General features: G+C 52.3%; 1 protein-coding gene across 15 annotated transcripts; it reads right to left on the reverse strand.

Annotated features, from left to right (window-relative positions):
- Positions 1 to 26,518, reverse strand: ODAD1 (outer dynein arm docking complex subunit 1). Of its 15 annotated transcripts, none has more exons than XM_054462988.2 (16): positions 26,408 to 26,491; positions 25,312 to 25,351; positions 24,839 to 24,931; positions 23,257 to 23,356; positions 22,903 to 23,092; positions 17,239 to 17,361; positions 16,798 to 16,911; positions 10,583 to 10,650; positions 8,266 to 8,453; positions 7,963 to 8,097; positions 6,371 to 6,453; positions 6,051 to 6,219; positions 1,750 to 1,913; positions 1,574 to 1,671; positions 1,164 to 1,242; positions 1 to 1,092 (listed from the first exon to the last, which is right to left on the reverse strand). In XM_054462988.2, exons 3-16 carry the CDS (start codon positions 24,906 to 24,908, stop codon positions 514 to 516), a joined length of 2,160 nt encoding a protein of 719 aa, XP_054318963.1. In that variant the 5' UTR covers positions 24,909 to 24,931; positions 25,312 to 25,351; positions 26,408 to 26,491; the 3' UTR covers positions 1 to 513. The 15 variants fall into 15 exon arrangements, with proteins under 15 accessions (XP_054318963.1, XP_054318961.1, XP_054318964.1 ...); XM_054462986.2 differs by having other exon boundaries at positions 25,295 to 25,351; positions 26,408 to 26,489; XM_054462989.2 differs by having other exon boundaries at positions 26,256 to 26,474.
- Positions 26,519 to 27,327: the final 809 nt, after the last annotated feature.

A 27,327-nucleotide genomic window follows, 5' to 3' on the forward strand; every position in this document is an offset into this window, starting at 1 on the left:
TCTCCACACATACACTTTATTTCCACAGTCCCATTTTCCCATGCTGAACCTGGCGTCTTCGCCCTGACTTTTCCCACGCCTGTCAGCACTGGAGGGCTCTTGGGGAGTGAGGAGCTACAGAGACAGGGACACAGGATGCATGGAAAGCCTGGGAGAGGGAGACGAGGAGAGTGAGCCAGAAACAGGAGGTGGGGGATCCACAGGGGGCCAGGGCTCAGCAGACAGGCAAGGGGCAGATATGGAGACAAGACGGACAGACACTGACTAGGAAGCCCAAAGAACAGGAGATCAGGAGGCAGAGGGAAAAGCAGGGTCAGGAGCAGAGAGAAAGGAACCGGGAGACATAGGTGAGGCGGTGATGAAGGGCAGATGAAAACAGTTGAAGGGGCAAAAAGACAGAGGCCTGCGACTGGGAGAAAAAGACAGAGACCCACAAGGCAAACAGGGAAGTGGAGACACAAAAAAAGACCCCACAGAGAGCCAGGGCAGGGTGGGGGCTGCGTGCCCCTCGTGTTAGCCCCGGGAGTCTTTGCTGGTGGAGGAGCCCGGGCCAGTGCTGGAGGCAGGGCCGGTGCTGGAGACGTGGTCTCTGCTGGACCCGAGGCCTCCGCTCGAATCGGACGCTGTGCCTCCGCTCTCCACACCACCCTCTGTGTTTTCTCCGTCCCTGCTGGACCCCACGTATCCAGTGGAGCCCAGGTAGCTGCTGGACCCCACGTATCCAGTGGAGCCCAGGTAGCTGCTGGCGCTGACAGGTCTGAAGGTCACGTGGCCCCCACTCGAGGCACTGGTGGAGCCGAAGGTCACGTGGCCAGTGTTGGGGTCACCCTGCGTGACGTGGCTGGGCAAATGCCCGGTGCTGGAGCTGAGGAGGCCAAAAGTGACGCGGCCAAGAGAACCACGGTCTCTGCTAGTCTTGTGGCTCAAGATGGACCCGGGGATGGCATGGGGGTGCCTGGTGGGCGCCAGGACGGTACTGGAGCCGGCCCTTTGGGTGCTGGCCAGGTCCGCGCTCAGGGTGCCGTCCAGCTTCGCGGCGGCGTCCGCCAGGTCCTTCTGGCACTGCGCCTCCGCCTGCTCCTGGAGCTCCACCTGCAGGGAAGGTGAGCTGGGCCCCGACACGCACTGAGGCCTGGCCCCACCCCCGCAGGCCCCACTCTCACCAGCTTCTCCACTTGGCTCAGCAGCTCCTCCCTGCTCATGGGGTAGTCATCGCTGGCCTCAAAACCCGGGGGGTCTTCTCTGGGGAGGGGAAGGAAAATTGGAAAAGACTAGACCTCAGCCCTCAAAAAGGCCAGCGGCCCTTCCTGCTAAACCCCAGAAGCCTCAGCCATTCTCCCACCAGCCCCGAGTGCTCTTCCCTTCTGGGGTACCCAGGGCCCCATCTTCCCACACAGGTGCCAAGTCCCTACTCCTTCTGGCTGCCTCGAAGCACATACTTCATATTCTAACCCCCCAGGGCCACATCCGCCAGCCAGTCCCCAAAAGCCCCCCAAAACCCTCTATCCTGTGTGTTCCCTCTGCCCCCATGGAAGCCCTGTCCCCTCTGCGTCCCTCCTGCCCTGCGCCTCACAGAGTGTCAGGGGGCTGAAGTGGGGCCATCTTCTTCGGAAGGTCCTCCAGGCTCTGGCCCAGCACTAGGAGGGCAGCGTCGGCCAGGGAGGTGAAGCTCTGGAGAGTGTGGGAGCCTGCGGTCAGCTGGGCCACCCCCGAGACCGGCCTCCCGCCCGGCTCCCTGCTGCCTCCCACCTGGGCATGTAGGAAGGCCTGCACTGTCAGGAGCTCCACCAGCCGCTTCTCAATGAGGCTCAGGAAGAGGCCCATGTCCCGGTCTCCCATGCTAGTCTTGACCCCAAGGAGGTCATCGATCATGCTGCTGTCGCAATGGGCCTTGGTGAAGAGGAGCTGGATATCTGCGTGATGGAGGGCCGGTTGTCAGGGATCTGGCACCGCCAGCTGGGTGCCAGCCCTCTCCCCACTCAGGTCCTCACTGCCCCATTCTACAGAGAGTGCGGTCAAGGCTCAGAGACAAAAAGGGAGTCACCCGAGCTCAGCCAGCCAGGCAGGGGGACGTCACTGCTGTGCATCCCTCTCTCCCTGACTTGTGCTTCAAAGTCAGCCTCAAGTGTCACTGCCTCCAGGAAGCCTTTCCAGTGACCCCAGCAGAGCCGGCCTCGTGAGTGTGAGATCCAGGCAGTGGTGAGGGGCCTACACTTGGCTTGACACGCTGCTGCTCTTCCTATCTTGAAAATCTCGGCAATTTTTTAACAAGGGGCCCCTCATTCTGCACTGGGCCCCACAAATTATGGTCTTGCACCGCAGACTGAGTTAGGGCCTCCTCTTGCCCCCAGTGCCTGGGCGTCCTCCGTCCTAGCCCCCGAGTGATGAGTGCCCAGTGCGCAGGTCAGTCCCCTCCAGGGCCTCTCCCCGCTGTGCCCACATCACCTGGCACAGGGCTTGGCTCAGCCATCACGACAGCAGGAAGGAGAACCTGCCCATACCTGAGCTCCTACGGTGTGCCCCAAGGAGGCTCTCCAGCTCGCTCCCCCCCCCACCACCTTCCTCTCCATCCGTCATCCCTTCTAATTCTCATGACAACCCTGCAAAGTAGGCACTGCCATCCCCGTTCCCAGAGCGGAAGGAGGAAGCCACACACCAAGGTTCACAATTGGTGGAGCTGAGATTCAAACCCAGGACAGGCTGGGTGCAGTGGCTCACGCCTGTAATCCCAGCACTTTGGAAAGCCAAGGCAGGCAGATCATTTGAGGTCAGGAGTTTTGAGATCAGCCTGGCTACCATGGTGAAACCCTGTCTCTAATAAAAACACAAAAAAACTAGCCGGGCATGGTAGTGCACGCCTGTAATCCCAGTTACTGGAGAGGCTGAGGCAGGAGAATTGCTTGAACCTGGGAGACGGACGTTGCAGTGAGCCAAGATCACACCACTGCTCTCCAGCCTGGCTGACAGAGTGAGATTCCATCTCAAAAAAACAAATAAAAGCTAACAATAAATGCTTAAAAAACAAAAGAAAAGAAACAGGACAGCCTGACTCCTGAGTGCTCTGCATGGCTACTTCCTGAAAAATAAGAAAGATGAGGCAGGGCGCAGTGGTTCACACCTGTAATCCCAGCACTTTGGGAAGCCAAAGACAGAGCGAGACTCTGTCTCAAATTTAAAAAAATAATAATAATAATAGAAAAAAAAGCATGCACAGGTGGATGCAACTGATACCCACAGAAAGGATTAAAAAAAAAAAAAAAAAAGAAACTCAGCCAGGAGTGGTGGCTCATGCCTGTAATCCCAGCACTTTGGGAGTCCAAGACAGGAGGATCACTTGAGTCCAGGAGCTCAAGACTAGCCTGGACAACATAGTAAGATCCTATCTCTAAAAAAAAAAAAAGGGCCAGGCACAGTGGCTCATGCATATGTAATCCCAGCACTTTGGGAGGCCAAGGCGGGTGGATCACCTGAGGTCAGGAGTTTGAGATCAGCCTGGCCAACATGGTGAAACCCCGTCTCTACTAAAAATACCAAAATTAGCTGGGCGTGGTGGTGGGCACCTGTAATCCCAGCAACTCAGGAGGCTGAGGCAGAACTGCTTGAACCTGGGTGGCAGAGGTTGCAGGGAGCCGAGATTATGCCACTGCACTCCAGCCTGGGCAAAAGAGCAAAATTCCTCTCAAAAAATAAATAAATGAAAAAAATCTAAAATTTTTTTTAAAAAGGAAACTCTAGACCCCCACCTCATACCACACATGCAAATCAATTTGTCATAAGTCACAGACTTCAATGTGGGAGCTCAAACAATGAAACTTCTAGGAGAAAACACAGTATAATGCCTTTGTAACCTCAGGACAGGCAAAAATTTCTTAGGCAGGCCACAAAGTCACTAACTACAAAAAGAAAATTTCATAAATTAGATCTCCTCAAAACTAAGAAACTTCAGTTCATCACCAAAAAAATGAAAAGGCAAGCTACAGTATAAGAGAAAATACTTACCAAAAGTCTAGTATCTAAAATATACAAAGAACTCCTGCAACTCAATTATAGCAAGACAAACCCAATTTTTAAAAAAACAAGCGCACAAGATTGAACAGGAACTTTACAAAAATATCTGAATGGCCAATACAATGCTCAATATTATTAGTCACCAGGGAAATGCCAATTAAATTAATAGAGAGAGTACGGCACACACGTTAGATGGCTAATATTAAAATGGCTGACGGCCAGGCACGGGGGCTCACGCCTGTAATCCCAGCACTTTGGGAGGCTGAGGTGGGCAGATCACGAGGTCAAGAGAGACCATCCTAGCCAACATGGTGAAACCCCGACTCTACTAAAAATACAAAAATTAGCTGGGCATGGTGGCGCACACCTGTAGTCCCAGCTACTCGAGAGGCTGAGGCAGGTGAGGAACCACCTCACCTGGTGACAGGTGACCTCCGCAACCCAGGAAGCGGAGGTTGCAGTGAGCCAAGATCACACCATTGCACTCCAGCCTGGTGACAGAGCAAGACTCCATCTCAAAAACAAAACAAGATAAAAAATGGCTGACACTAGGAAGTGGTGGAAAGGGTGTGGATCATCGGGGACTCCCATATGCTCACATAGGTGAGAGCATAAAATCTTGCGACCAGTTTGGAAAACTGGCATTTTCTAATAAATATCAACATATACCTACCCTAAGACCCATCAGTCCCACTGCTAGGCATTTATAGACAGACAGATGTACATGGGTGATCCATGGATGAATACTGGATAAATGGATGGATGGGTGGATGATGGATATGGGACAGTTGGAGGGACAGCATCTGTTTTTTAGTGTTTTGTGAAACAAGTGGAATAATGCATAAGTGCCTTGCACAGTGAATGACACCTAATAAATGTTGCTATTATATTTTATAATCATTTTCTTTACAAATAATAACATTTTTGGTAACTAAGACTAAGAAGAAATTTGGTAACTAAAACTAAGACTAGGAAGACAAAAGTCAAATGTCATTGCAGATAGATGGATGAACAGATGGATGTGGAGCTGTTGGAGGCAGATGGACGGATAGACAATGGATGGATTGATGGACGTGGGACAGATGGAGGGATAGACCCTGGATGGATGGATGGACATGGGACAGCTGGAGGGATAAACCCTGCATGGATGGATGGACATGGGACAGTTGAAGGAATAGATCCTGGATGGATGGATGGATGGATGGATGGATGGATGGATATACGGACAGATGGATATAGGACAGAGGGAGGGGTAGATCCTGGATGGACAGATATGGGACAGATGAAGGAATAGACCCTGGATAGATGGATATGGGACAGATGGAGGGATAGAACCTGGATAGAGAGATAGATATAGGACAGATGAAGGAACAGATCCTGGATGAATGGTGGACACATGACAGTTGGAGGAACAGACCCTGGATGGATGGATGGATGGATGAATGGATGGATGGATATAGGACAGTTGGAGGAATAGACCCTGGATGGATGGATAGATGGATGAATGGATGGATGGATATAGGACAGATGGAGGGGTAGATCCTGGATGGGTAGATAGATATAGAACAGATGAAGGAACAGACCCTGGATAGATAGATGGATATGGGACAGAATAGAGGGATAGACCCTGGTTGGAGAGATAGATATAGGACAGATGAAGGAATAGATCTTGGATGGATGATGGATATAGGACAGTTGAAGGGATAGACTCTGGGTGGATGGATGGATATAGGATAATTGGAGAGACAGACATTGGATGGATGGATGGATGGATGGATGGATGGATATGGGACAGTTGGAGGGATCAACCCTAGATGGATGGATGGATGGGTGTAGGACAGTTGGAGGGACAGAAGCTGGATGGATAGATGGACATGGGATAGTTGGAGGGATAGACCCTAGTTGGAAAGATGGACAGATATGGGGCAACTGATAAGCAAGTGAACCAGGTTGTCCATGCAATGCCTCCAAGCCCCGCGGGCTGACGGTGTCCTTCCAAGTGGAGAAGCCAGGCTTGGGAGGGGGCGCCCGTGGGTGCTCACCAGCCTTGAGCTTCTCCAGCTGTCCCCGCACATCCTGGAAGCGGGCCTCAAGGCGCTCAGCCTCCGAGTGCACCTTGTCCACGCGCTGCTGCAACGCCTTCTGCTGCTGCTCCTGCAGCAAATGCCTGTCATCCTTGCTGGCACGTGCGCTCACCAAAGCCTCCTGCATCTGTGGGGACAGGGCTGAATGCTGGGCCAGATGGCAGCCTCGGGAGCTGGGGGGTGTGGAGCTGGGAAGAGGCAGGAGGTGGGCTGAGGGAGGGGAGGGGGTGGGGAGGCTGGGAGCAGAGGAGGAGATGGAGAGGGCAGGCCTCACTCACCTCCTTGATCTCTTCCTGCACATGCTCCAGCTCCAAGTTCTGCTCATTGATGAAGTTGAACTCAGCAAAGTTGCGCTCCTCAACTGGGAGAGTTGGGCAAGGCGGGTCCCAGAGAGAGGGAGACAGAGACACAGAGACAGGGAGAACAGAGACAGAGAGAACAGAGACAGAGAGAACAGAGACAGGGAGAACAGAGACAGAGAGAACAGAGACAGAGAGAAAAGAGACAGGGAGAACAGAGACAGAGACACAGAGACAGAGAGAACAGAGACAGAGAGAACAGAGACAGAGAGGCACAGAGACAGAGAGGCACAGAGACAGGGAGAACAGAGACAGAGAGAACAGAGACAGAGAGAACAGAGACAGAGAAGCACAGAGACAGAGAGAACAGAGACAGAGAGAACAGAGACAGAGACACAGAGAGAGAGAACAGAGACAGAGAGAACAGAGACAGAGAGGCACAGAGACAGAGAGAACAGAGACAGAGAGAACAAAGACAGAAAGAACAGAGACAGGGAGAACAGAGACAGGGAGAACAGAGACAGAGAGAACAGAGACAGGGAGAACAGAGACCGAGAGGCACAGAGACAGAGAGGCACAGAGACAGAGAGGCACAGAAGGCCAGAGAGAACAGAGACAGAGAGAACAGAGACAGGGAGAACAGAGACAGAGAGAACAGAGACAGGGAGAACAGAGACAGAGAGAACAGAGACAGGGAGAACAGAGACAGAGACACAGAGACAGAGAGAACAGAGACAGAGACACAGAGACAGAGAGAACAGAGACAGGGAGAACAGAGACAGAGAGAACAGAGACAGGGAGAACAGAGACAGAGAGAACAGAGACAGAGACACAGAGACAGAGAGAACAGAGACAGGGAGAACAGAGACAGAGAGAACAGAGACAGGGAGAACAGAGACAGAGAGAACAGAGACAGGGAGAACAGAGACAGAGAGAACAGAGACAGGGAGGACAGAGAGAACACAGACAGGGAGAACAGAGACAGAGAGAACAGAGACAGAGAGAACAGAGACAGAGAGGCACAGAGACAGAGAGAACAGAGACCGAGAAGCACAGAGACCGAGAAGCACAGAGACAGAGAGAACAGAGACAGAGAGGCACAGAAGGCCAGACAAAGTGAAGATGAGGAAGGCCACACAGAAACCAAGGCAGAGAGTGAAGAGAGAGGAGTCGCAGAGACAAAGAGGCGTGGGAAGATACGGCAGGGGGGACACAGAAATACATAGCAAGGCAGAGAGGGAAAGCCAGAGACTCGGCAATAGCAAGGGAGATGGGAGATGCAGGCGGGGAGAACGGTAGATATGGGTAAGGAGAGAAACAGAGAGGGACAGGGTTGAGGGAAGGATATGGAGAGTGACCCCAGGCCCAGGAGTGAGGACGGGGTGGGGAGGGGCAGAGACAGGGCCACAGTAAGACACCAGTGGACGCAGGTGGTGGGTCCCAGGCATGACACCTTGTTCCTCCGGCGCAGGTGGAGGAGTCCCCAGGGCCAGAGCTGAGGCCAGCCTGCACTGGACTCAGGGGGTGCCGGGGCCCCTGGGCCTCCTCCCTCCACCCAGGGCCCCACTCACTCTCCAGATACTTCTGCACCAAGAGGTCAGGGTCGCTCTCCCCCATCAGCTGGGACAGTTTATTCAGGGCATCCTCGTAGCGAAGCACCAGCCTCTCCTGGGAGGTCTTCCAGACGCCCTTGGCCACCTCCCGGGCTAGGGGAGGAGATAACAGCAGGTCGGCCTCCTGGGTGGCCTCCAGCACAGAGACTTCCTGGGTGAGGGGGAGCGAAGCGTGGTCCCACCTGGGGCACCAAGGTACGCTGCAGGTGCCCCAGGGGCGGCCAGGCCCTCGAGATGCAAAGGCAGCAGCCCCAGCCTCACCCTGCTTTTCACGCTTCTCCAGGACATTGGGATCCGGCTGCCGGTCATTGTTCTTGAGCTTGAGGAAGCGGTGCAGCTGCTCCAGGTGCGAGATCTGCCGCTGCAGGACCTGCGCCTCCATCTCGCTCTGGGCCTCCTCCTTCTCCGCGCGCTCCCGCAGCAAGCCCATCTTGGCCTTCGCCTCCTCCCTGCGGGGGTCAGCTGGGGTCAGGATGACTGGAGGCTGGACTGGGGTCGGCCTGGGGTCCTGGGGATGGGCGGGGTCAGCCAGAGGTTGTGGGGGGTGGGGTGGAGTCAGCTGGTGTCCTAGATGGGCAGGGCCAGCCTGGGGTCACAGGAATGGGGCTGAATCAGGTTGCAGTTATCCTGTGGTCACAAAGAGCAGAGAACTGGCCGGGCGCGGTGGCTCAGTCTGTAATCCCAGCACTTTGGGAGGCAGGAGGATCACCTGCGGTCAGGAGTTTGAGACCAGCCTGGCCAATATGGTGAAACCCCATCTCTACTAAAAATACAAAAATTAGCCAGACCTGGTGGTGCATGCCTGTAATCCCAACTACTCGGGAGGCTGAGGCAAGAGAACCGCTTGAACCTGGGAGGTGAAGATTGCAGTGAGCCGAGATCGCACCACTGCACTCCAGCCTGGGTGGCAAGAGCGAAACTCTCAAACAAAAAAAAAAAGACGGAAGCAAGAACTTCAAAAGACTGCAACATCATATTAGAAACCCAACACAAAACTCTTGGCGTGCTGCTGGCTCACGTTCTTTCAGCAGCCTGCTCTCCTCATCCTTCAGAGTGTACTGTCGCTCTCTATGTAAACTCTCTGTTCTCTATTTGCCTTCAGTAAATTCTCTTTGTTGGCTAAATCAGTCTCTTGGCAGAATTCTTTCTCCCAAGTAAGACTAAAAAGCGAGGATTCCTGCACTTCCCGGTGGCAGGTACGGTTTCCTTTTAGAGTGATGGAAATATTTCAGATCTAGAAAGGAGAGGTGTGGTTGCGCAACCCTGTGAATGTACTAAATGCTGCTAAATTCTATGCTTTAAAATGGTGACTTTTGCCATGTTTATTTTAACAGAGAGAGAAAAAAAGAGAGAAATCACAGAGACCCTAAGGCCGACCCAGGCCACAGCTGATGTCGATCAGGGATCATGGGAAAACAAAAGCCAGAGAAGAACTCGGTAGAAGGTAAGAAAGTATTTGGAGCAAGAGAAGAAGAGGGCGAAGCTGAGAAAGAGATACGGATGGAGTGAGAGAGCGAGCATGGAGCTCATGAGAGCCCCAGAGAGGGAGAGAGAAGTCAACACCTAAAGCAGCTTCAGCTCCTCAACTCCTTACAGTGTGCCTCTATCTGAAGGTGGCCCGAAAGAATCTCTGTCCCTTGCAACCAATGCTGACGAATAACAAATTCGCCAGATGCTTCCAGGAACCCTGCTGCACTATATATGTGCTAGATGCACTTTTTTTTTTTTTTTTTCTGAGATGGAGCCTCACTCTGTTGCCCAGGCTGGAATGCAGTGGTGCAATCTCGGCTCACTGCAACCTCCGTCCCCAGGGCTCAAGCAATCATCCCACCTCAGCCTCCCAAGTAGCTGAGACCACAGACACCCGCCACCATGCCCAGCTAAGTTTTTATATTTTTGGTAGAGATGGGATTTCACCATGTTGGCCAGGCTGGTCTCAAACTCCTGAGCTCAAGCAATCTGCCTGCCTTGGCCTCCCAAAGTGCTGGGATTACAGGCGTGAGCCATCTCACCCAGCCACTAGATGCATTCTTATGTGCTAGATGGGGTCAGTAGAGGTTAATTTACATGCCCAAGAAAAAGAACAGGGCCCGTGGGGTGCAATGGCTCAGGCCTGTAATCCCAGCACTTTGGGAGGCAGAGGTGGGTAGATCATAAGGTCAGGAGTTCAAGACCAGCCTGGCCAAGATGGTGAAACCCCATCTCTACTAAAAATACAAAAATCAGCCAGCCACAGTGCCGAGCACCTATAATCCCAGCTACTCAGGAGGCTGAGGCAGGAGAATCGTTTGAACCTGGCAGGTGGAGGTTGCAGTGAGCCAAGATAGTGCCACTGCACTTTAGCCTGGGTGACAGAGCCAGACTCTGTCTCAAAAAAAAAAAAAAAAAAAGACAGAACAGGACCTTGCCAGTGGAAGTGGGGAACTGGTTGGGGGGAGAGAGAAAAGGGGGATATTATGGGGGAAAAAATAGGTTCTGACGTGTTTCATGAGTCCTGAACCTTCCCACCACTGCCTTATGGAAAGGTGCGTCCTGAGTCATCTGGGTCCCACCACCCCAGGATACCCGCAGTCTCTACCTGACGGCGTAGGCAGAGGTGGAGGAGAGGATAAGGGTGCTGACCAGGTACTGCAGGTGGTGGATCTCCTGTGGGGAGAGGAGAAAAAAATCAGTGCCACTTCTTATAACCTCATTGCTCAAAGTCTTTGCTTTCAGCCCGTGCTTCTCCAATAAGGAGTAAAGCTCTTGAGCCTTCCAAATGTGTACCCTCCTCATTAGCGACTGCCCATGAAAGGGATTTTAAAGAGGTGTGAAATCAAATTGATAAGCTGGATCAAAAGGCTCTTTCTGTAGATAAGCAGAAACTAAGAAAATATTTAGTAACCTATGGGGACTGGGTGGAAATGAGGAGGAGGAGATGGACAGGAAATGACGTTTCTCTAGGAGACCTTTTGGAATAGTTTGATTTGAGAACGTTGTTAATGTTTTACATATTCATAAAGGAAATTAAATCAATAAAGAGAGGAGAGAAAACTAAAACTGAATGCAAATGGAAGCAAGTGAACTTTATTTAAAAATAATAATAGGGCCAGGTGCGGTGGCTCAGGCCCATAATCCCAGAACTTTGGGAGGACAAGGAGGGCAGATCACCTGAGCTCAGGAGTTCGAGACCAGCCTGGCCAACATAGAGAAACTCCATCTCTATTAAAAATACAAAATTAGGGCCGGGCACGGTGGCTCACGCCTATAAACCCAGCACTTTGGGAGGCTGAGACGGGAGGATCACCTGAGGTCGGGAGTTTGAGACCAGCCTGACCAACATGGAGAAACCCCGTCTCTACTAAAAATACAAAAAATTAACTAGGCGTGGTGGTGCATGCCTGTAATCCCAGCTACTTGGGACGATGAGGCAGAAGAATCACTTGAACCCAGGAGGCGGAGGTTGCGGGGAGCCGAGATCATGCCATTGCACTCCAGCCTGGGCAACAAAAGCAAAACTCTATCTCAAAAATAATAATAATAATAATAATAATAAATAAATAAATAAAAATACAAAATTAGCTGGCGTGGTGGTACATGCCTGTAATCTCAACTACTTGAGAGGATGAGCCAGGAGAATCGCTTGAACTCGGGAGGCAGAGGTTGCAGTGAGCCGAGATCGTGCCATCGCACTCAGGCCTGGGCAACAAGAGCAAAACTCCATCTCAAAAAATTATTATTATTATTATTATAATATTAATAACCACGCAGAAGGCCAAAAAAAAAAAAAAACAGAACTAATCCAAATAACTTCTGAATAGAATAATTTGAAAAGATAGGCCAACACTCATGCCTGTAATCCCAGCACTTTGGGAGGCTGAGGCAGGCGGATCACCTGAGGTCAGGAGTTTAAGACCAGCCTGGGTAACATGGTGAAACTCTGTCTCTACAGAAAATACAAAAATTAGCTGGGCGTGGTTGTGCATGCCTGTAATCCCAGCTATTCGGGAGTCTCAAGCAGGAGAAGCACTTGAACCCAGGAGACAGAGGTTGCCAGTAAGCCAAGATCATGGCCACTGCCCTCCAGCCTGGAAGACAGAGAGAGACTCCAAAAAAAAAAAAAAGAAAAGATATATAAATACTCATATTCTCAGAGGACAAAACAAACTGCAAACAAATCCTGAACCCTATTTATCAGGTTTGGGGGTGGTGATATGGCTGTAGCAATTCTGTAGTTCTTGTGTATGTATCATATGACTGAGCAAAGGAGTAAGTATATTGATGTGGTTGGCAACTGGGGTTCCCACTGTGGGAGAAGAGAGCTAGAAAGATGAAATGAGGAGGCCGGGTGCAGTGGCTCACGTGTATAATCCCAGCACTTTGGGAGGCCAAGGCAGGTGGATCACCTGAGGTCGGGAGTTTGAGACCAGCCTCACTAACATGAAGAAACCCCATCTCTACTAAAAATACAAAAAAATCAGCCAGGAATGGTGGCACATGCCTGTAATCCCAGCTGCTCGGGAGGGTGAGGCAGGAGAATCGCTTGAACTCAGTAGGCAGAGGTTGCAGTGAGCCAAGATCATGCCATTGCACCCTAGCCTGGGCAACAAGAGCGAGACTCCATCTCAAAAGAAAAAAAAAAAGAAAGAAAGAAAGATGAAATGAGGAATGCTCAGGAAAAAGCTGGTGGTATTGGAATGGAATCAGAGGTATCAACGTGAACTCACTAGTGTAAAATATGTCAGCCAGGCGCAGTGGCTCATGCCTGTAATCCCAATACTTTGTGAGGCCAAGGCAGGAGAATCACCTGAGCCCAAGAGTTTGAGAGCAGCCTGGACAACATAGTAAGACCTCATCTCTACAAAACATAAATAGAATTTTAAAACATATAAAATATGTGTGCTTCCTAGCTCTCTCCAGAGGAAGGGCCTCAAAGCAATGACACCCAAGTAGCAACAAAGTCTCTTAGTGCCAGGCCGGCGGACCTTGCCTGTAATCCCAGCACTGTGGGAGCCCAAGGTGGGCGGATCACGAGGTCAGGAGATCGAGACCATCCTGGCTAACACGGTGAAACCCCGTCTCTACTAAAAATATAAAAAATTAGCCGGGCGTGGTGGCGGGCGCCTGTAGTCCCAGCTACTCGGGAGGCTGAGGCAGGAGAATGGCGTGAACCCGGGAGGCGGAGCTTGCAGTGAGCCGAGATCAAGCCACTGCACTCCAGCCTTGGCGACAGAGCAAGACTCCGTCTCAAAAAAAAAAAAAAAAAAAGTCTCTTAGTGCCTCAACACCTACTCTTCCCTAGAAAGAACCAGGACTCCTCAGAAAAATGGCCAACCCCAGGGATGGGGCAGAACAAGGTCCAGATTACCCAGACTATCTTCCTGTGCCAGAAAGTAAGGAAGTACTCCCAAAAAGTGATGGGGTATGTCCAAAGGCCACAGAAGCCAGCTTGAAGGGGCTCCCACTAACCACATTTGGGGCAATTTGAACATTAAAATGAATGGCAGTTATGGATCATCATCTGTAAAGTCAGAATACACTAATGCTCACTGACAACACTCAAATATACAGGGGGAGAAAGAGAAGTGTTTCCTTTTTTTTTTTTTTTTGAGACGGAGTTTCACTCTTGTTGCCCAGGCTGGAGAGCAATGGCACAATCTTGGCTCACTGCAACCTTCAGCTCCCTGGTTCAAGTGATTCTCCTGCCTCCGCCTCCCAAGTAGCTGGGATTACAGGCACGTGCCACCACACCTGGCTAATTTGTTGTATTTTTAGTAGAAACGGGGTTTCACCAGGTTAGCCAGTCTGGCCTCAAACTCCTGACCTCAGGTGATCCACCTGCCTCAGCCTCCCAAAGTGCTGGAATTACAGGCACGAGCCACCACACCTGGCCGAGAAGTGTTTCCTTAAGGAAAATTCCATCTGATAAATGTGGGAGAAATGACAGTTTTTTAAATCACCCTTTTGCAGCCATTACAGTAATAACCGTTCAGGGAAGAATCATTCATGGATGATAAAATTGATGGCAGTAGCTGTTGGCTGTGGCTGCACACTCCATGGAGCTGGTAGGAGCCCTGCCCCTTCTGAGTTGGGAGGGGAGCTCCCCGTGTGCAGCTGCAGCCACCCGAACCGCAGCTGCAGACCCAGGCCTTCTGCTCCACAGAGCAGGCAGGATCCCCGCCCTCCTGGGTGTGGCTACAGCTGCCCAAACTGCTGCTGTGGATCTGAGCCTCTCTGTGCTCTTCCAGGGAGCCAGGAGCAGGCAGGATCTGCCCTCCTGGGTGCAGCTGCAGCTTCCCAACCGGCAGCTACAGACCCGGGCCTCCCACCCCAGGGAGCAGGCAGCAGCCGGGGACAAGCGAGGGTCCTGCCCCTTCCGAGTGGGGTGGGAGCTCCCAGAGTGCAGCTGCGGCCACCCTCCCAACCACAGGACCTAGGCATCTCTGAAGTTCTCTGCAGCCTGCACCCTGAGGGGCCCAGGAAAGCACACCCCCTCGCCCATCCCTGCAGGCTTGGGCGTATCTGCTCCTGCTGCTTGGCCTCGCTCCTCTCTCGCACCCACTCTGATCTCAGAGAGGGGTTGGGGTCCAGCCCAGTGCCATGAATAGCAGGAGGCAGGCAGATTCCTGGGCAGAAGAGGGCAAGTAAAGGTAAGGTCCCTTAAGGCCAGGGAGGGCCTGAAGGCTGGGGGCCAGGTTGCCAGTACTGCAAAACGAGTGGGGACTTGCAGCGTCTCCTCCAGGCCTGCTCATGGCCGCCCATGGAGCTTCCCTCTCTGCTGAGAGCTTCAGAGGCCTGCAGAGACATCTGAACAACCTGCCTGCAGAGAGGAACCACCCTCTCCAGGGACTCCTCACTGCTGAGAGCTGAACACTGGACGAGACGACCTGCCTACAGAGGAGCTGCCCCCTGCAGGTCTCCTCTGAGCTGTCCTAACACTCGGTAAAGCTCCTCTTTATCTTGCTCACCCTCCACTTGTCTGCCTACCTCCTTCTTCCTGGACGCAGGACAAGAACTCGGGCAAAGGCACCACTGGCCAAGGAGATTTCCAGCCAGAAAAGTGACGCCCTAAAGATCCCGTAACAAAATGATTGAGTGAAGGTGTGTCAGGGGACAAGATATTTACACAGTCTCACAGAATCTCCCCACAGACCACATATTCACTACGAAAAGGAAAACTCTCCGTTGCAGAAACCTGGCTAGCCAAGTGATCAAAGACAACATCACTAGTCATGGGACAAGCTGACATCAGGTGCCTCCTGAGATCCTGCACAGGAAGGACACACTATCACTGCTGTGACATTCCCCCCAAAGTGCAGACGCCAAGTCTAATCATGAAGAAAGATCAGATAAACTGGCTGGGTGCAGTGGCTCATGCCTGTAATCCCAGAACTTTGGGAGGCTGAAGCGGATGGAGCACCTGAGGTCAGGGGTTTGAGATCAGCCTGACCAGCATGGAGAAACCCCATCTCTACTAAAAATACAAAATTAGCCGGGCATGGTGGTGCATGCCTGTAATCCCAGCTACTCAGGAGGCTGAGGCAGGAGAATCACTTGAATCCGGGAGGTGGAGGTTGCAGTGAGCCAAGATCACGCCATTACACTCCAGCCTGGGCAACAAGAGTGAAACTTAGTCTCAAAAAAGAAAAAAAAAGACCAGATAAACCCATGTCAGGGGACATCGCACAACACAAACAGCCTGGATGCTTCCAAAATGTCAACGTCATGGAGAAAAAAAAGCCCAAGGGACTGACGCAGATGAACAGAGCCAGAACAACCAAATGCAACGTGAGATTCTGGACCGGAGCCTAGAGTAGGAAAATCAAGTTCACTGTAAAGGACATCACTGGGACAAACAGTGACCTTGACATATGGACTGTTTAGAATTCTAACAATGTTAACGTCCCTGACTTGGATAACAGCACTGTGTAAGGAAATGGCATTGTTCTTAGGAAGTGCTCACTCAAGTACTTTGGAGCATAATGTCTACAACATACTGTCAAACAGTTCAGGAAACAGGATAATAAATTATTTTCAGCAAAACAATAATTACACACACAAATAGTAAGAGTGGGGGAGAAAGAGAAAATAAATGTGGCAAATTATCAAACTGGGTGAAAGATATATAGGAGTTCTTTGTATAATTATTGCACCTTTTCTGTAATTTGAAATTATTTCCAAATGAAAGTCAAGACCGGATGCAGTGGCTCACGCCTCTAATCCCAGCACTTTGGGAGGCCGAGGCAGGCGAATCATGAGGTCAGGAGATCGAGACCATCCTGGCTAACACGGTGAAACCCCATCTCTAGTAAAAATACAAAAAATTAGCTGGGCGTAGTGGCGGGCACCTGTAGTCCCAGCTACTCGGGAGGCTGAGGCAGGAGAATTGCTTGAATCTGGGAGGCACAGGCTGTAGTGAGCCAAGATCACTTCACTGTGCTCCAGCCTGGGCGACAGAGTGAGACTCATCTCAAAAAAAAGAAAGAAAGTAAGTCAAAAGACAGGGGACAGGGCTGGTTCTTCAAAGATCCCCGTGGAATGTATAATAAATGGTCTTGCTTGCTCATAGATTGCCCTGGGTGATACTATTCAGAATGACACTCTGCTTTCTACAACTATAAATGAGGCCACTTTTTTGTTGGAAGTGTCCTCCAGCATTTCCCAGGCCTCCATGCCTTTTGGACTAAAGCAAGCCTACAGCTCTAGTCAATTCCATACCTGAGGCCTGAGTGCTAGAGCAGGAAGGGCAAACAGCTGTGGGGAGGACCTGGGCAGGAGTCCCTCTCTCCTCCCCCGGATTTCAGGGCCACTGACCTTCTTCAGCTTGCGGTCCACGTTCAGATAGCGGTTCCTGTCGATCCGCAGCAGATCCAGCTCCTCCCGCAGGGCCGCATTCCGCACCAGCTGGTTGTCAAAGTGACAGGTGACCTGGGAGTAGAAAGGCGGATGGAAGAGTGGGTCTGAAGCCAAGCCTGCCTGCCTCCTCCAAGCTCAGCCAGGGAGGAGACACTTATCAGAGGTGGGGCTGGCCTGTTTCCTGAGAAACATAGGTTCTTTGGGGTTCCTGAAATCAATGTCCACTCCCCTCTAAGGACCCATCAGTCTCCTTTCCTTGGGAACCTCCATCTCTCCAGAATCCTGTGTCCTGACACACATGTGCACACACTGCCTACCATTTCCAGAACCCAGTGACCACGCCCAGTTCTTCCCATAACCGCACAATTCAGGTCGAGGGACCAGGAGGTTGACCCTCACCCTGTCCAACTGGTTTTCTAGGATCCTGATCCTTCGCCCGATCTTGACCTTCCGATCCAGGATGAATCCTGGGGACCTGACATTCTTACTGTGGGTAAAGATCCGCGTCTCCCACTCCTGGATCTAGAAGAAAGAGGATGGTACCTGTTTTTGGTTGCCTGAATGTGGGAGAGACTGAATGGCCCAGGGAAAATGAGTCACTAAGCATGGCAAACATCTGCTGTCCCTGTCATCCCAGAATAACATCTACCCTTCTGCTGACACTATCCAGACCTTCATGTGGTTCTGGTGGGCCTTCCAACCACAGTGTATCACCCTATCAGCCACATGACCCAGGTCTGGACACTCACAGGGATTGGCCTAGAGATGGGAATGTGACCCCATGGAGCCAGCCTGACTCCTTTCCTTTTTTTTTTTTTTTTTTTTTTTGAGACAGAGTCTTGCTCTGTCTCCCAGGCTGGAGTAGGCAGTGGCGCGATCTTGGCTCACTGCAACCTCCACCTCCCAGGCTCAAGCAATTCTAGTGCCTCAACCTCCTGAGTAGCTGGGATTATAGGCACGTACCACCACACCCAGCTAATTTTTGTATTTTTAGTAGAGATGGGGTTTCGCCATGTTGGCCAGGCTGATCTTGAACTCCTGACCTCAAGTGATCCACCCGCCTTGGCCTCCCAAAGTGCTGGGATTACAGGCAAGAGCCACTGCACCCAGCCCTGACTCCTTTCCTGATAGTCTGGGGGAAGCACATGAGATGGAAGGATGGGATTCTAGGACTTCTGCTGTCATAGCCCCACAACAGGCAGGGTCCTGGGAGAATGAGGCCAGTGGACAGAAGTGGAGATGAGAGTTGGAGAGATGGTGAGAATGAACTTGATGACATTAGTAGCCCTGGGTTTGCTTATGCCTAAAACCAGTTTCCAATCTGTCCTTCTCATTTCTGTATTCATCTGTACTTATTGGGGTGTGCTCTGTCTCTCCAAGCAAACTGGGGGTTCCATGAAGACACAGAGTCTTGTGTTTTCTCCCTGTCCGAGACAAAGAAGGTATTCAACATAACGTGCGGACTAAATAGATAAATGAATTGCTCAACACTTCAATTTGTGCTCTGTTATGGGTTGAATCATGTCCCATAAAAACTCATATGTTGGCCAGGCACGGTGGCTCACACCTGTAATCCCAGCACTCTGGGAGGCAGAGGTGGGTGGATCACCTGAGGTCAGGAGTTCGAGACCAGCCTGGCCAACATGGCGAAACCCCACCTCTACTAAAATACAAAAATTAGCAAGGCGTGGTGGCAGGTGCCTGTAATCCCAGCTACTCGGGAGGCTGAGGCAGGAGAATTGCTTGAACCCAGCAGGCAGAGGTTGCAGTGAGCTGAGATTGTGCCACTGCACTCCAGCCTGGGGAATAGAGCAAGACTCTGTCTCAAAAAAAAAAAAAAAACAAAAAAAAAAAACCTCACATGTTGAAGTCTTCACCCCCAGTACTTTAGAATGTGACCTTATTTGGAGACAGAGTCTTCATAGAAGTAATTAAAATGAGGTAATTGAGGTGGGCCCTAATCCACTACGACGAGGTGTTCTTAGAAAAATGGGAAATTGCTGGGAGTGGTGGCTCATGCCTGTAACCCTAATACTTTGGAAGGCTGAGGCAGGATGATCTCTCGAAGCCAGGAGTTCAAGACCAGCCTGGGCAACAAAGCAAGACCCCATCTCTACAAGATACAAAATAAATTAGCTGGGCATGGTGGTGCACACCTGTAGTCCTAGCTACTTGGGAAGCTGAGGTGGCAGATCCCTTGAGACAAGGAGTTCGAAGCTGCAGTGTGCTGTGATTGTGCCACTGTACTCCAGCCTGAGTGACAGAGGGAAATCCTGTCTCAAAACAAAACAAAAAAAAAGGAAATTTGGACATAGATACACACACAGGGAGAATGCCATGTAAAGATGAAGGCAGAGGTCAGGTGTGGTGGCTCACGCCTATAATCCCAACACTTTCGGAGGCTGAGATGGGCGGATCACTTGAGGTCAGGAGTTCGAGACCAGCCTGGCCAACATGGCGAAACCCCGTCTCTACTAAACATACAAAAATTAGCCAGGTGTGGTGGCGCATGCCTGTAATCCCAGCTACTTGGGAGGCTGAGGCAGGAGAATCGCTTGAACCCAGGGGACGGAGGCTGCAGTGAGCTAAGAGATTGGGTGACATGTCTACAAGCCAAAAGTACCCAAGACTGCCAGCAAACCGACAGAAGCAGAGAGAGAGAGGCATGGAACAGACAGATGATCCCCCGCACTGCTCAGAAGGAACCAAACCTGCCTACACCTTGATGTTGGACTTCTGCCCTTTGGAACTATGAGAGAACATATTTTTGTTATACGAGCCACCCAATTTGTGGAACTTTGTCACGGCAGCCCTAACAAACTAATCCACGTACCAAAGATACCTCAGAAGGCTGCAGCAAACTTAAGACTCAGCATGAGGATGTTTTAAATTTTTGAGGAAGACCTTGATTTTGAGGAAGTTCAGACGGTCAGAAACCACATGAACTGCTAGCTCAAGGTAGTTCACAAGTTCAACCTGAGAGGGCGCTATCATCCTTTTGAAGATGTCACATCTTTGTGAGACTGGAATTTCAGCAGTTGCTGCAATAAAAGCCAAATACCCAATTGTTGGTGGGTGCAGTGTCTCACGCCTGTAATCCCAGCACTTTGAGAGGCCGAGGCGAGTGGATCACCTGAGGTCAGGAGTTTGAGACCAGCCTGGCCAACGTGGCAAAACCCCATCTCTACTAAAAATACAAAAATTAGCTGGGCGTAATGGCACGTGCCTTTAATCCCAGCTACTCGGGTGGCTGAGGCACAAGAATCACTTGAGCCCGGCCTGGGAGGTGGAGGCTGCAATAAGCCAAGATCACACCAGTGCACTCCAGCCTGGGTGACTGAGCGAGACTCCACCTCAAAAAAGAAAAGAAAAAGAAGTGCCCAAAATGTTGACACTGGGGGAAAATGCAGCAAAGTGTACAAGGGATGGATATCTCTGCATTATTTCTTTCAACTGCACATGAATCCCAACAAAATTTTCTTTCTTTCTTTCATTTTTTTCTTTTTTTTTTTTTAGAGACAGGGTCTCACTCTGTCACCCAGGCCGAGTGCCGTGGCACCATCATAGCTCACTGCAGCCTCCACCTCCCAGGCCAGGCTCAAGCAATCCTCCTGCCTCAATAATTGCTTTATTAAAGAAGAGACGACGTATGGTAAAACTGCACATATTTAGTGTTCAATTTGGGACGGGCACGGTGGCTCACACCTGTAATCCCAGCACTTTGGGAGGCCGAGGTGGGCAGATCACCTGAGGTCAGGAGTTTGAGACCAGCCTGGCCAACATAGTAGAGACGAAACCCCGTCTCTACTAAAAACACAAAATTAGCCAGGCACGGTGGCCCACGCCTGTAATCCCAGCACTTTGGAAGGCCGAGGTGGGTGGATCACTTGAGGTCAGGAGTTCAAGACCAGACTGGCCAACATGGTGAAACCCCCCTCTCTACTAAAAATATAAAAATTAGCTGGGAGTGGTGGTACACACCTGTAATCCCAGCTACTCGGGAGGCTGAGACAGGAGAATGTTTGAACCCAGGAGACAGAGGTTGCAGTGAGTTGACATTGTGCCATTGCACTCCAGCCTGGGTGACAGAGCGAGACTTCATAAAAAAAAAAACCTGCCTAACTGTGCAAACTGTGTACCAAAAGTAGTGTGCCATTCCACATTCCCACCAGTGGAGTATGAGAGTTCTGCTTCCTCCACATCCTTACCCCAACACTTGGTATGGACCGTCTTTTTAATGGAGTTTGGGGAAGTTCTTAATATATTCTGGATACAAGTTCTCTATCAGATACATGCTTTGCAGATATTTTTTCCCAATCTGGACCTTGTCTTTTCATTCCTTGCCTTTGCAGTTTCTGCAGGTGGGATTCCTTGACTTGTGGACTCCTTACCTGTGGCCGCATCACTGTTTCTTGTTTTTTAAAGGGGTTCCGGGCCAGGCACAATGGCTCACACTTGTAATCCCAGCACTTTGGGAGGCCACAGTGAGTGGATCACCTGAGGCCATGAGTTTGAGACCAGCCTGGCCAACATGGCAAAACCTCATCTCCACCAAAAATACAAAAATGAGCTGGGCTTGGTGGCATGTGCCTGTAATCCCAGCTACTCAGGAGGCTGAGGCAGGAGGATCGCTTGAACCTGGGAGGCAGAGGTTGCAGTGAGCCGAGATCCTGCCAGCCACTGCACTCCAGCCTGGGTGACAGAGTGAGACTTTGTCTCAAAAAAAAGAAAAGAAAAAGAAAAAGAAATTGGGTCTCTCTCTGTTGCCCAGGCTGGAGTGCAGTGGGGCAATCATAACTCATTGAAGCCTCAAACTCCTGGGCTCAAGTAGCCCTGTCCCCTCAGCCTCAAAACACGCACCACTGTGCCCAAATGACAAATTGGTTTTTTAAATTCTGGTTTTTACACCAGAATTTAGCAGAATTAATCCCACATTTTTAAAAAAAACACATATTATTTGCTGAAACTTCTGTTTCAGATATATTAATAGATGTGTGTGTGTATATCTGTATGCATCTTGGTGTGTATGAACTACACCTCATGAGTCATGGTCATAAAAACTTGACAGATCACTGGCCTAGAAAAATCACATTGTTTGCAAGGTCAAATAGCAAGGTCCCGAAACAGATGGGACTCGCAACCTGTCTAGACTGCGGCATTACCACTATCCTTGTTTGCAGATGAAGAAACTAGGGCCCAGAGAGGTGAAAACCTGCCTGCCCCCGATCACAGAGCTCCGATGGCAGAGCCAGGACTCTAATGCAGGTTTTGGGGACTCTAGCATGGGAACCTTTCCTGCTTAACCACACCAGTCCTGTTTTTGAATGCCTGGGACTGTGCTAAAGCAGCAAACATCTATATTTCCACTGAACATAACTCTACCAGATGGATGCTTTCAATGGCCCCGATTTTTTTTTTTTTTTTTTTTTTTTTTTGAGACAGAGTCTTGCTCTGTCGCCCAGGCTGGAGTGCAGTGGCGCAATCTTGGCTCACTGAAACCTCTGCCCCCCGGGTTTAAACGATTCTCCTGGCTGAGCACAGTGGCTCACACCTGTAATCCCAGCACTTTGGGAGGCCAAGGCGGGCGGATCACAAAGCCAGGAGATTGAGACCATCCTGGCTAACACAGTAAAATCCTGTCTCTACTAAAAATACAAAAAAATTAGCCAGGCGTGGTGGCGAAGCTTGCAGTGAGCCAAGATTGTGCCAGTGCACTCCAGCCTGGGCGACAGAGCAAGACTCCAACTCAAAAACAAAACAAAACAAAAAACGATTCTCCTGCCTCAGCCTCTCAAGTAGCTGGGATTACAGGCATGTGCCACCATGCCTGGCTAATTTTTGTATTTTTTGTAGAGATGGGGTTTCACCACGTTGGCCAGGCTGGTCTCGAACTCCTGACCTCAAGTGATCTGCCTGCCTCAGCCTCCCAAAGTGCTGGGATTACAGGAATGAGCCACTGCGCCCGGCCTAATAGCCCCAATTTCACATGAGGAAGCTAAGGCTCAGGGAGGTTACAACACTTGCCCGTAAGCAGGATCCGCAGAACCCCATCTCAAACCCCACCTGCTTGTCCAGGGCCCTGGTCTGCTCCTGCAGCTCCTCGATCTCCGCCTGCACCTGGGCCCGGCCTTTCAGCAGGCGGTCCATGTTCTCCAGCCGCTCACTGTCCCGAAGCCGCTTGACCTGGTTCTGGGCTACACTGATCTGCACCTGGAGATCGCCCCGTACCTCCTCCAAGCGCCGGATCTCCTCACTACCCAGGCAGGGAGGTGGAAGAGGGGCCAGTAAGGGGGCAGAACTCAGCATCACTAAAGGCAGGACGCACCTGCTCCTGCGCTCCCCACTCAGACCCAGGAGTCCAGTCTCCAGCCCCTCTGACCTCCTCCTCCCAGCTCAGGGCCCAGGCGCCCAGCTCACAGTTGCTTGTTGATGCGCTGGTGGACTTCCTTGCTGTAGGCCCGCCTCTCCCCTTCCATCACTTTGCATTGTCGCTGCAGCCTACTCAGCTCCCAATCCACTGAGAACAGGGCCAGCCAAGGGACTCAGTAAGGATCCTGGCCACCAGCTCCTTCCAACCCAGGACCTAGGAATTCTCTCCCTTTGGAGTTTCACAAACTGCAACTGAACTGCAGATCCAGCCCCCAACACCCCTCTAGGAATGCACCTCAGTTCCTGGATCCCTCGAGCTTCCTCATCCCTTCATACCCAAAACTGAATTCAGGGTTTTTTCCCCTAAAACCCACTCCCATCCCACCAGAGGGCACTTCTGGAAGGCCTCTGGGTCTTCTGGGACCTGGGCACACCACCTGGAATTGGGAAGGCTCTTGCTCCCTCCCTCCTTTTCTGCCCCATCAGCAGCTCTCAGCCCCATCCTCTTGCCTCCTCCCTCTCTCAACCCATCCCCTGGGCTCAGCCTCATCCTCTCCTACCTGGACCATCACCCCAACCTTTCTCTCAACTTCCAGCCTTCCCGCACAGTCCCAGAGGGTCTCTCTACACCCATAGCCGACCCTACTCCACCCACAGCAAACCCTACCCCTCATAGGCCTCCCATGATGCCCCAGTACCCGCAGGACAAAGTCTCAGCACCTCAGCCTGGGATCCGAGACCCCAAGTGACCTGACCTTACCTACCTCTCCAGTCTTGCCCATATGCTCCCCATCTCCAAAGGCCCAGTAGTTTTCAATCAGCGGGTGATTCTGCCTTCCAAAAACATTTGGCAATGTCTGGAGACTTATTTTTTTCTAGACAGGGTCTCGCTCTGTCCCCCAGGCTGGAGCGCAGTGGCACAATCTCAGCTCACTGCAGCCTCCACCTCGCAGGCTCAAGTGATCCTCCCACCTCAGCCTCCCAAGTAGCTGGGATTATGGGTGCACGCCATCACACCTGGCTAATTTTATTTTTTTGTAGAGATGAGGTCTCACTGTGTTGCTCAGGCTGGTCTTGAACTCCTGGGCTCAAGTGATCCTCCTTCCTCAGCTTCCCAAAGTGCTGGGATTACAGGCATGAGCCAGCATGCTCAGCCTAGAGACATTTGTCATTGTCATGACTTGTGGGGAAGGGAGGGGGCTACCGGTATCCAGTGAGTAGAAGCCACGGACACTGCTTGGCATCCTACAACACACAGGACTGCCCCCACAACAAAGAATTATCCCACCCCAAGAGTCAACAGTACCAAGGTTGAGAAAGCCTACTCTAGCCACATTCTGTCATCTCTGTAGAAACACACTTCCTTCCTTCTCCCCTTGGCAATTCCTACAGGGAGTTCTGGGCCCCACTCAAACTTCTGCTGCCTGAAGTCTCCAGCCTGCCCCACTGCCCAGGCTTGGCCCACCCACGGTGGTGCCCGCCCCTCCTCTCTTAGGGCGCATGTCTGTTCCCACCAGAGGGCGCTCCTGGACAGACACGCTCTCTCCCTCCCTCCCTACAGGACCTGGAACTTGGGAAAGCTGGGGGCTGGAAAAGAATGGGTGAATGACATAAAGAATGAACGAATTACCCATTCCCTCCAGAAAGACCTCGCTTCCCTCCTCGGAGCGGGCGCTCCCTGCCAAGCGTCCCAAAGGCATCCTGGCCAAACAGGGTGGGGCTCCTGTAGGGATGGACATATAAGACCCTTCAGACAGCAGGCGGGCCAGGGCCCAGAGGAGGGTGGGCAATGAACTGTGAGGGACTGGGAATTGAAAGGGGGTGACCCTAGAACCACGCTGGCCTCATTCCTCCAGGAGGGGTTGGAGGGGGACCGCTCTCAGGCCTCTCCCACACCTCTCCAGCCCTCCCACCTCTCACACTCTGGGTCTTGCGTCTAGGCTCTGATTCTGGCGCAGGTTTGGCAGGGGACAGGTCCCCTGGGCTCTCAGGATATCCGAGGCCAGGCTGTTTGGTCGCACGAGAGGGGGAAACCCTGGCCTGCTGTAGGGGGGTTGGGCAGGGTCGGGGGAGTCCTGGGCCCTACCTGCGGACGGGCCTGACCTGTTCTTGGTGCTCCAAGCTCAGTGTTGTGGTCTGGTTACTGGGGAGATAAGGGACCAATGAGGACTGAGGACAGCGGCCAGGGAGGGACTGAGGCCGCGGGAGAAACTATGGGAGGAGGGGCGGAGAAGGATGCGAGGTGTAGACCGGCAGGGTTCCCACGGACTTAGAACCGATGGGCAAGGCCAGGCGCGGTGGCTCACGCCTGTAATCTCATTATTTTGGGAGGCCGAGGCGGGCACATCACTTGAGGTCAGGAGTTCGAGACCAACCTGGCCAACATGGTGAAATCCCGTCTCTACTAAAAGTACAAAAAATTAGCCGGACATGGCGGCTCGTGCCTGTAATCCCAGCTACTCGGGAGGCTGAGGGAGGAGAATCGCTTGAACCCGGGAGGCGGAGGTTGCAGTGAGCCGAGATCCCGCCACTGCACTCCAGCCTGGGCGACAGAGCGAGACTCCGTCTCAAAAAACAAACAAACAAACAAAACTGATGGGCGGCGAAGTCCTGAAAGGGGCGGAGCCGGGAGGGCTTGTGGAGCGGGGCTGCGGAGCCCTGAGAGGTGCACGGCTGTGAGGCCTGAGAGGGGCGTGCCGTAGGGAGTGTGATGGGCGGGGCTGAGACCTGTGAGGAGAGTGAGTAGGAGGAACTTCGAGGGGCGGGGCTTCGGGGCCGGCGAAGGGAGGGGCACGGACACCTGTACAGGACGGGGCTCCGGAGACGGCGAGGGGAGGGGCTTCCCCGTAAGGGGCGGGCTTCGAGGGTCGCGTTTGGAAGGCCTTACGAGGGGCCCGGTGGAAGGGCGGTGAAGGGCGGGCTAATCGGGAGGCGCTCAGGCCTTGAAGGCCTGCGGGAGGTCGAAATGGTCCTGGGGAGGTCGAGGCTGAGGTCTCACTAGTACCGCGGGCCTGGAAGGGGCGGGAGTTGAAAGAGCCTGCGGGAACCTGTATGGAAGCCCTCGAGGCCAGGCCGAGGTCCTACGAGACGGAGCCCGAGAGGTGCCGGTCTTAAGCTGACTATGACCACGTTAGATTAAGGATTCATAGGAAGGAAGGCGGTGCCGAAGCCGCGAGTTGCGCGGAGAAGGAGCGCTCACCACAGCCTCAGCGGTTCACTACGCAAGCGCGACCAACGGCTTCCCGGGAAGCAGCCAAACCCTTGGTCGCCTACCACGTCCTCGCGCTGGAAGGCGGAAGTGGGCGAGACCTCGGGCACTCCATGCCGCCCCTGGTTTCTGGCCACGCCCCCTCCTGGTTACACCCACTCGCTCTGTAAGGCACGCCCCCTCCGCGGCGGCGGCTGCTGCCCACGTGGGCCTCCCTGGGCGGGCGGGCAGTGGGCGCCTCTCCCTGCAGGCTGGGTGTGCCCGAAGCCCGCGGTTTCCTGTGGGAGGAAGCGGCCTGCGTACGCTCAGCTCAGCTCATAATCTCGGAGGCCCAGGATGGGGAGATCCCGCCGCCACCCTCAGATCCTCTGATTCTTCCCCTTCTACATAGCCGTAGTGCGGGAAACCCCCTAATGTCCCCAGGGTACCCAAGCCTGGCGCCGATTCCACTCAGGGAACTTGATTCTGAGTCCTAGACTCGTGTTTTTCACCTCCCCGGCTCAAGTTTCCATCTTCCTAGACCCTGGCTCCCCCTAGTCCTCTCAAGAAAGTGGAGCCCTCTTTTCCTGCACCCAAGAGGAACGTATGTCTCCCCAGCCCCTAATTTTTCCTTCAGTGACCCAGACTTTGCAACTTCCTTAGGGATCTGAGTGCAGACCCCAGTTTCTGTCCCTCTCAGGCACTTGAGACTACTTATTCTCCCCCAGGGACCCTCATTTTGGATTCCCAACTTTAGCCTTGAGACCCAATGGACCCAAGAATTTGCCCCTTCCCCAACTCCTAGAGATCCTGAATCAGGTCCCCCAGTACTGACTCAGAGCCCCAATGCCTGATATGACTAGCACTACCCTAAGAACTGCCCTATAATGTATTTACTATTATCTCTACTTTTCAGATGAAGAAACTGAGGC

This window comes from Pongo pygmaeus, chromosome 20, assembly GCF_028885625.2.
Source record: "Pongo pygmaeus isolate AG05252 chromosome 20, NHGRI_mPonPyg2-v2.0_pri, whole genome shotgun sequence".
NCBI lineage: Eukaryota > Metazoa > Chordata > Mammalia > Primates > Hominidae > Pongo > Pongo pygmaeus.